The 9,087-nt window shown below is 50.5% G+C and overlaps 1 protein-coding gene across 1 annotated transcript in view; it reads left to right on the top strand.

Moving 5' to 3' along the window:
• The first annotated feature begins 315 nt into the window (after positions 1–315).
• DHX33 (DEAH (Asp-Glu-Ala-His) box polypeptide 33) overlaps positions 316–9,087 on the top strand; it is a 9,056-nt gene continuing 284 nt past the window's right edge. The window contains exons 1-11 of the mRNA XM_010149186.1: positions 316–474; positions 1,177–1,404; positions 2,123–2,293; positions 3,689–3,874; positions 4,570–4,681; positions 5,050–5,209; positions 5,609–5,697; positions 6,272–6,399; positions 6,957–7,160; positions 7,837–7,923; positions 9,069–9,087. The exon at positions 9,069–9,087 is cut by the window's right edge and continues 284 nt beyond it. Of these exons, the coding sequence (XP_010147488.1) occupies positions 1,246–1,404; positions 2,123–2,293; positions 3,689–3,874; positions 4,570–4,681; positions 5,050–5,209; positions 5,609–5,697; positions 6,272–6,399; positions 6,957–7,160; positions 7,837–7,923; positions 9,069–9,087 (1,315 nt within the window). The 5' untranslated portion in view covers positions 316–474; positions 1,177–1,245. The remainder of the gene's footprint in view (positions 475–1,176; positions 1,405–2,122; positions 2,294–3,688; positions 3,875–4,569; positions 4,682–5,049; positions 5,210–5,608; positions 5,698–6,271; positions 6,400–6,956; positions 7,161–7,836; positions 7,924–9,068) is intronic.

The following is a 9,087-nucleotide window of genomic DNA, read 5'->3' as shown; positions in this document are numbered from 1 at the left end:
CTCTGTGGATGGAGAAGACGTTTGCCTGAGCCTGAAGAAACTGTCATATGGAATGTTTCTAAACCAGAGTGTGGCTGGGGAGTGCCTGGGCGAAGGGAGTTTTGAAGAGGAGTGGTCTAGAGCAAGGTGCTGGGCTCTGTCCCTGCCGCTGCTTTAGGGTGTGACTTCGGGCAAGCTGTCCAACCTCTTCCTTTCTCCAGCCTCCCCATCCTGAAACGGGGTTAAAAGTTAACAACAAAAAAAATAAAATAGTTTGGACCTTTCATGTGAAGATGTTATAAAAGAGGAAAACTATTCCCTTGATGTTCCTTAGGAGAAACGGGCTCGGGGAAGACCACGCAGATCCCTCAGTTCCTCTACAAAGCAGGGATTGGCCAGCATCACATCATTGCTGTGACCCAGCCTCGCAGAGTAGCAGCTATATCCTTAGCCAGCAGAGTCTCGGAGGAGAGGAAGACAGTGCTGGGGAAACTGGTAGGTTGCTTGGCAAAGTCTTTGGAGAGTTGTTTTCTTCTGCAGTGCCAGTGGGACTTCTCAGGGCTTAATGGGCAAGACAGAAAAATAGCCACCGGGGTAATAGGTAGTCTTCATCTAATGGAAAGTGGGAAAAAAAATGGCTTCTTAACCTGCTTCTGGGGCTCAACAGGGGACAGGTTTGACTGTGTCTCTGCGGTATTTTACTTCATTATTATCTGTGTGCCTCTGTTTGAAAAAAATATCTGGTAACGAATAAAACAAAAGTATTGTGCACTTTTCCATTCTCCCTGTATCAAAAGTCCCCGGCAAGGAGAGCAGAGTGCTGAATCTGTGCACATCTATGAATCTGTGGGAGAAAGGTGGAGGAGAAAGACTTCCCCTACATAAAGTCTTTGGAGGGCGTGGACTAGTTTCTAGCAGGGGGAGGAAGGAAAGGAAACTTGGAGCATTTGTGATGAACTTCTATCTGGGAGTTAATTGGGACACAATGTTGGGAGCTTCCTTTAGGTGGATTATTAGATTTGCAAGACTAACTTGCTCACAGACTGCAAATAACCGTTACGCTTTCCAGAGCCTCCTTGGAGTTCTGGTTGGCAGTGCACAGGCCGGAGTGCTTTGTCGTCCTCCTTTGCGGTGCGGTGGCACTGAGAAACGCGAGTAACGTTGTGCTTGCGCGTTCTGTAACGATCGCTTCCGTAGGTTGGCTACGCTGTCCGCTTCAGCGACGTCACATCCGCTGAAACGAAGATCAAGTTTTTAACTGATGGAATGCTGCTTCGCGAAGCTATTAACGACCCTATGCTGCGGAAGTACAGCGTCGTCATCCTGGATGAAGCCCATGAGAGGACGATCCATACTGATGTGCTCTTTGGGGTGGTGAAAGCCGCACAAAAGAAACGAAAGGAGCAGGGCAAACTGCCATTAAAAGTATGTGCATCCAGGATGGCAGTGAAGGGCAGGGGTGGGGCTTGGGCCCTCAGTGCTACGAGTATCTCCTGGGGTTTTCCAAAGCGTTGGAAATTTCAGCCTTGACTGTCTTCCTGTCCCTAAAACGCCCCTTTAAGTCTGGATAGAACTTAGGATGTGTGGGCCTGGTATGACACAGGTACCTCCCACCTCCCTGTTGCCTTTTTTCCCAAGAGCCCCCTGGGTGTGAGCGGTAGACGGGACACATTGTGTGGGGAGGGTTCAGTCCTGATGCTGAGAGCACCCTGCACGCAGGAGCTCTCTGATGTGACGGCTGTGTCACACGCTCGCGATGGGGAGGGAGATCGCACGTGTGTGTCGGGTGCACAAGAATTTCCGTGACTCCGCGATGAAGTGCGCGAGAGCGTGCTGCTTTCGATGGGGAAGGGACTCAGGGGTCCGGGAGCACCGTGTCGTTCATCCTACCGTTATGCAGCCTGGCTTTGTGAGTATTCGGGTCTGCTTATTAAACATTTTCACTCATTTTATTGCACCGCTACGTTGTGCTTGTGTGGTACTAAACCCAACGGCTTTAACGAGGAGAGGTCACTCTCTTCTGTCCCAAACTGGGTGCTTTTCGCTGTTCTGAGCATGCATCTCAGTCCCAGGAAGCAGGCTTTTGGCTGGTAACTGTCCTGCTGGGTCTGAACTGCAGCGCTAACCCATCTTTGCTCTGAAGGTAATAGTCATGTCAGCTACCATGGACGTTGACCAGTTCTCCCAGTACTTCGACGGAGCTCCGGTGCTCTATTTAGAAGGCCGGCAACATCCCATTCAGATCTTTTACACCAAAAAGCGTCAGAAGGATTACCTCCAAGCAGCACTGGTGTCAGTCTTCCAAATCCACCAGGTATGACAGTCTCGTCAGGTTTGCACCTCCGCGGGGCCGTGGGTTGTTGGTTGGGGGTGTCACAGGTTGCTGTGGCAGAAGACATGGCTTGAGCTCCGTGCTGCCAAATCAGAGATGCCCTGAGCTTTTCCACTGCCCCCTCCGGGAAAAGCGGATAGCTGGGGAGCGCGCTGGGTTAGTGAGTTGGATTGGCTCAGGGGAGGGGTGTACAAATGCTGGTGTTACTCCAAAGTGGGAAGATTGGAAGTATATCGGAAGGATATAGACCGGCTGGAGCGAGTCCAGAGGAGGCCACGAAGATGCTCTGGGGGCTGGAGCCCCTCTGCCATGGGGACAGGCTGAGAGGGTTGGGCTTGTTCAGCCTGGAGAAGAGAAGGCTCTGGGGAGACCTTACAGCCCCTTCCAGTGCCTGGGGGGCTACAAGAAAGCTGGGGGGGACTTTTTACAAGGGCCTGTAGCGACAGGACAAGGGGTAACGGGTTTAAACTGCAAGAGGGCGGTTGAGATGGGACATCACAAAAGAATTATTCCCGCAGAGGGTGGGGAGGCACTGGGACAGGTTCCCCAGAGAAGCTGTGGATGCCCCATGCCTTGTCCAAGGCCAGGCTGGATGAGGCTTTGAGCAACCTGGTCTAGTGGAAGGTGTCCCTGCCCATGGCAGGGGGGTTAGAACTAGGTGGTCTTTAAGGTCCCTTCCCACCCAAATCGTTCTGTGATTCTATGATGGACGACCATAAAGAGTCTTGGCTTGTGGCGGGCAATCCAGGGATAAGCTAACAGTAGCTTGAAGTTGATTGTAATTTACTGGCAGTGTAACCGCAGAGCAAGTGGAGATCTATTCAGATAACGGCTCATGGGCATTTTTCATCTAAATGTTTGAATGCAAAACTGCCAGATGGTTAAATCATTTAATTAAACTGTTTATTACCCTGCATTTAATGCTTTGAAGGTGCTGCTGCTGTTCAGATTTTGGGACTTGTATATCAAGGCTGGGGTTGAAAGGAGACTGCTAGGCAGAGATCTCAGATGTCAATCCACACCCAATACCCAAGTGTTCCTCTCGCCTGAGTCTTCTGTGTTTACTGGCTTGTACCTGAGTGCTTGGGGCTCTCTTGTCTGCATGTCCTGGACGGTTATTTAACGAAACAGGCACATGCGTTGAAATGATTACTTCAGCCCATTAAGGCTCAATCCTGCAAAATGCGCATTTACCCTCCACCCCGGTGAAGCCGTTGGGAACTTCAGGCTGTGGCATCTATTGCACAGCACATGTGTCTTTTCTTTCTTCCTTACCTGCTCTGCTGACTTGCTGCCAGGACATCTCGCTACGCTCTCAGTTCTCCCTCCCTATTCAAACCACCTTAACTTCTCACTTGTTTTTTCCTCTGGCTCCAGGAAGCACCCCCTTCTCACGACATCCTGGTGTTCCTGACTGGTCAGGAAGAAATTGAAGCAATGACCAAGACCTGCCGAGACATTGCCAAGAGTCTCCCTGATGGCTGCCCACCGATGATTGTGCTACCTCTTTATGCTTCTCTGCCCTACAATCAACAGCTCCAGGTCTTTAAGGCTGCCCCCGAGGTGAGGCTGTGTGATGGGCAAGGTAAACAGGATGAGTCTATCTCTTTGCTTCTATGAGTGTTTGGAAGAAATGTGAGATTTAAGAGGTTCAAGTGGTTTGTACTGATAGTAAGTAATAGCCTCCACTGTCTACTGAATGGTTCCAGTGTGATGTAAGACGATTCAACTGGGCTGGTATTAACAGATACATGCAATAAGTCATCTGGTAGCATAAAAAGAAGAAGGGATTGGGGGAGTGAAAAGGGCAAAGGAATTGAAATTTGCCCCATTTCATAGGAATTCTATGTGTCCATATCACAAAAAGGCTGCAGCAGCTAATGGGCCAGCCAGAGCCTGAGCACATTTGGCAGGGCCATAATTAAAGGAAATTGTGCTGCCTCAGGCCCTTTTGTACCTATTCAGCAGACAAGAATTACGGTCTTATGCTTGTGCCAGATCAAAATGGGTTAAAGACATATTGATAACTGCTGTCCTGGGTGGTGTATTTTGTTGCAAGGAGTATAAGCACACGTGCTGGAAACTAGGAACCAGAGAGTATCTCGATTTACGAGCGCTGTCATAGCAGGCGTGCTATGTGGTCATGGCACGCTGCAGTGACACAGGCTCAGCCTATGCTGGCCAAACGTAGGAGCATTTCTTCATTGCAGCTGATCTGAAATGGCTTTGGACTGGCTTTACTTCGCTTTTCCTTCCAGGGCTGTCGCAAAGTGATCCTCGCCACCAACATCGCAGAAACTTCCATCACCATCCCGGGAATAAAATACGTTGTGGACACGGGCATGGTGAAAGCAAAGAAGTACAGCCCTGGTGAGGAATTCTATGGAACGATGCAGGGATTGTTTTCAGTTTTGGAGATGTTATTTGAGGCAGTGAGCACCACTGAGAGCTGGTTTCAAACACCCTCCGCGCCGTCTAAATTCATGTCTTAGGTTTTGGGTGTGGGTTCTGTTGGTTTGGTGTTTTTTTCCAGAGGTAAAACTCTGTCAAATGAATCTTCTCTTTGTGGACACAACGTGTGATAATTACCTTTGCTTGAGGGTGCTTAACCAAGTGAAGTCTGAGCAGTAGTTGGATGGCTGACCCTGGGGTTTTTTATTGTTAAACCTCCCAAGTTATGTTTTTCAAAGCTGTGTGTGCCACAGATGTTGACTGAGACGATGCTTTTCCGTACTCAGAAACCGGTCTGGAAGTGTTGGCAGTCCAGCGCGTGTCGAAGGCCCAGGCCTGGCAACGCACAGGGAGAGCAGGGCGAGAGGCCAGCGGGATCTGTTACCGGCTCTACACAGAGGACGAGTTTGAGAAGTTTGACAAAATGACAGTCCCTGAGATACAGAGGTGAGAAAAGAACCCCGATACGGTTTTTTCTCTTTCATGTACCGTTACAGATGGAACTGTGTAAAGAACTGAACAGCAAAACTGGATCTAGGGTCTCACTGGGTTGACTGTTAAGAAAAATGAACTCTGGAGGCTAAAGAGAAAATCACGGAAGGATTTGCTCAGGGTGGGCATTTGGGCTCTGAGTCTCCAAACATGCCTGGGCAGCAGTTCTCTTGACTTTCCTCCAAGGCTTGGGCTCGCCTACCCTTCCTGGTTTAGGAAGTAAGGCTTCACCAGCCAGCGTTGGACTAGTCTGTCAAGTGGCAGCACAGATCTGAGGGCTCCATCTCAGCTTATAGGCAAAAATAAAAGAAGAAAAGGAAGAGAACTTTTTCAGTTGTTTTTCTGCCTGTGCAGGTGTAATCTGGCCAGCGTGATGCTTCAGCTCCTGGCCCTGAACATTCCTGATGTCCTCAACTTTGACTTCATGTCCAAGCCATCTCCTGGTAAGTGGTTACAAAGGCAGCCTTGGAAAAAAATCAACAAGAGAGTCACTGAGGAGTTGCTTAAAAATAATGTCTTCAGGCCAGCCAGAGGAGATGGAGTATGGCAGGTCAGGGCTGTGAAAGGCGCACTGTCTCTCTCTGCTGCATCTTCGCCTGATGGTCCAGAAACCTCAGATTCATTCTGCTCATTGCTTTTGCTCGTCAGAGCAGCCGTGGCTATGGCAGAAAGCTGGGGAGCCCAGCTTCCAAACAGAGCAGGGAGCGGTTTTGAGCCTAAAGAACATGAAAGTGGGCATTACACATGCAGAAAAGCCGTAGGGAACCTCACGTGGCTTCTGCTCAAAGCTAGAGATGGCGGCTTTAGTTTTACCTCTGGTTTTGCTACTTACGTTGGAAAAGATAATTTTTGCTGGATAGAGAGGCTAAACCACAGTTTGGGGTACTAATTTCTCTAAACAGAAAGTACTTGTGCCTCTGGCCAGGGGAAGGAGGTAGCGATGGTACCAGATGGTCCTTCGCCTCCTGCCAGTGGCAGCCAGGAGGCCTCGCAGCCTGACCTTTCCTGTTTTCACAGACGCTATTCAAGCAGCGATCGAGGAGCTGGAACTGCTGGGAGCCGTGGAACAAAATGAAGATCAGTTTGTCCTGACTTCCCTGGGAAGGAAGATGGCAGCCTTTCCTCTGGCACCAAAGTTGTCTAAAGTAAAAACTGCAGAAAAATGAGCCACTCTTTATCTCTCCCCAGTACCACTGGCATTTCTCTTTCAAACTCCTTAACCAAGGTCTGGAATCTGGGGCGACTGCAGCCATACTGGTGTATTTGCAGCACGTTAATGAAGTCCAGCAGCTGTGCTGGCTTGCTTGGCATCTCTCTAGGTCAGGGAGATTTTTTAAAAGGTAATTTCTTTCCTCTGGCACCTCGGAAGCTGAAACAAGGCTAGTTCCCATGCAGTTTTCGGGTTTGCTGGTAGCACTGTTTAGCAGTTTTGTGAAGTGTCTCATGCTGTGGTTGATTTTAGTCACCGTGTTTATACTGTATATGAACTGGCCGGTCTCGGGAAGGAGCGTGACTGTTGCTGTTAAAGGAGTTTGGTGCGCCCCTACCCACCAAACGGGTGCTATCTAGGCCCAAATGTTTATGAAATTGCCCAAAACAATGCTTGGTAAAGTTCCTGGGCTGAAAGGCAGAAAGGTCTGCTTTGAATCTGTCTGAAGTGGATTGGGCTGACCAAAGATGGGTTTTGTTCTGTGATTTGCAGATCATCCTGCTGTCCCCCAACTTCCACTGTACGGAAGAGATCCTGACCATCGTGTCACTGTTATCAGTGGACAGTGTCCTCTACAATCCCCCTGGCCAGCGGGATGAAGTGCAGTGTGTCAGGAGGAAATTCATCTCCAGTGAGGGGGATCATCTTACCCTGCTCAACATGTACAAGGCCTTCAGAAAAGTCCATGGCAACAAGGTAGGATGGTTGGAGGATGCCAGCGCTGTCTGGGCTCGCGGTGGTGAGGAGCGTTCTTCGCCTACAGCAGAGGGACATCTGCATCCTTCCAGAGCAGTGCCAGGGGAGGACTTGCTGTCCTTCAGCATTGGGTAACTGCAGAAAGCTGTTCAAGTGCCGAAGGTTCCCCCAGGAGGCTGTAGCACAACTGATAAAAGCTTTGTGAGGCCAGTTCTGTAATCAGAGGCAGGTCTCTCCCTTCCTTGGTTCCAGCTGGAAACCAGAGGCAGCGGAAGGGTGTTGAGACTTGCTGATAGCTGCCCTAGCCTTGGCAGGATTCGTTCCGAAAACGCTGAGCATATTCACAAGCAGATTTTGACTTATCCTACTCTATAAACTCTGATCTGTAGATCTGTAGGCTCGGGTACCCCACTCCTTGCTGCGTCTGTCATTCTTACGCAGCACCCGGTGACCTTGCAGAGAAATTCTGGGTGGGAGGAGCACAACACCACACCATTTCGTGGTGCTGTGGGAGGGAGTGGAGACAGAGGGGAGTAATCGGGGGTAGAAATACAACAAGGAAATGGGTTAGCACTTTTTTGTGTTTGGAGGATTCTGCTCTTTGTGGTATCCAAGATATGTTGTGCTTCTTGGGTGAAGAAATGGCCCCTTCTAACTCCTGGTGTCTCTGCTGCAGGAATGGTGCAGGGAGCACTTTGTCAACAGGAGGAACATGAAGCTTGTGTCAGAGGTCAGAACTCAGCTCAAGGACATCTGTGGAATGGTAAGTTGTTGCCAGACTGTTTTTCTCTTTCACCTCTTTGTATTCTGTTTGTCCCCAAACTGATTTTGCTGTGCGCCAACTCCGGGGAATGAGGAAACGTGGGTTTGGTTTCAGCCTCCCATGAATCGTCAGGTAAAATTCCTGAATGCAGGTGCATCCCAAAACCTCAGAGTTGCAGAGCTCAGTGGGTCGAGGAGGGGTGAAGAGAGAAGGGGGAGCGCTGCGAAGGCTTCTTGGGTAGAGGGCCGTTTTTTCCCCGAGGATGTTGCTGCTCTGGAGTAGAAGCGACTGCCCTGTGTGCGCCACTGAGCGACGGCGGCCTCGGCAGCCTGGTCTGGACTGCTTCACGAAGAGGCTCCGAGGGCTGGAGCCCCTCTCCTGTGATGAAAGGCTGAGAGAGTTGGGCTTGTTCAGCCTGGAGAAGAGAAGGCTCCGGGGACACCTTATAGCACCTTCCAGTGCCTGAAGGGGCTACAAGGAAGCTGGGGGGGACTTTTTACAAGGGCCTGTAGTGACAGGACAAGGGGTAACGGGTTTAAATTGAAAGTGGGGAGGTTTAGATTGGATATCAGGAAGAAATTCTTCCCAGAGAGGGTGGGGAGGCACTGGGACAGGTTGCCCAGAGATGTTGTGGATGCCCCATCCCTGGAAGTGTCCGAGGCCAGGCTGGATGAGGCTTGGAGCAACCTGGTCTAGTGGAAGGTGTCCCTGCCCGTGGCAGAGGGGTTGGAACTAGAGGCTCTTTAGGTCCCTTCCCACCCAAACCATTCCATGATTCTATGATGCTGCAGGGAGCCAGGTTTAACAGCAGCTTTCACACAGCGCTGTTCCTGCCGCTCACAGCATGAGGCGCGGCCTGAGAGCTGCTGCGGTCTGTGTGTGACGTGGGAGCCACCCTTCGGCATCCCTCTCCCACCCCGAATCCTCATTGGCCTAAAACTCGCTCCCGGGGAGAGTCTCGATCCATTCTGTGCCTCATCTTTTGTGTGGATTAGCCTGACTTGCACCCGAGCTGAATTCCTAGCAGCCCACTTCCCACACCAGCGGGATTTCTGGCACAATACTGCTTGATCTTGAAGCCCACTGAAACGGGGCTGAGGGTGCACATACACACTCGCCTACTCTTGTGTCTCGCTGCTGAACAGCTCTCGATACCAATCAAGT

This window comes from Eurypyga helias, unplaced genomic scaffold (genome assembly GCF_000690775.1).
Source record: "Eurypyga helias isolate BGI_N326 unplaced genomic scaffold, ASM69077v1 scaffold43063, whole genome shotgun sequence".
Taxonomy (NCBI): domain Eukaryota; kingdom Metazoa; phylum Chordata; class Aves; order Eurypygiformes; family Eurypygidae; genus Eurypyga; species Eurypyga helias.
Note: the sequence above shows the minus strand (reverse complement) of the source record. Positions and strands in the feature narration are given on the sequence as shown.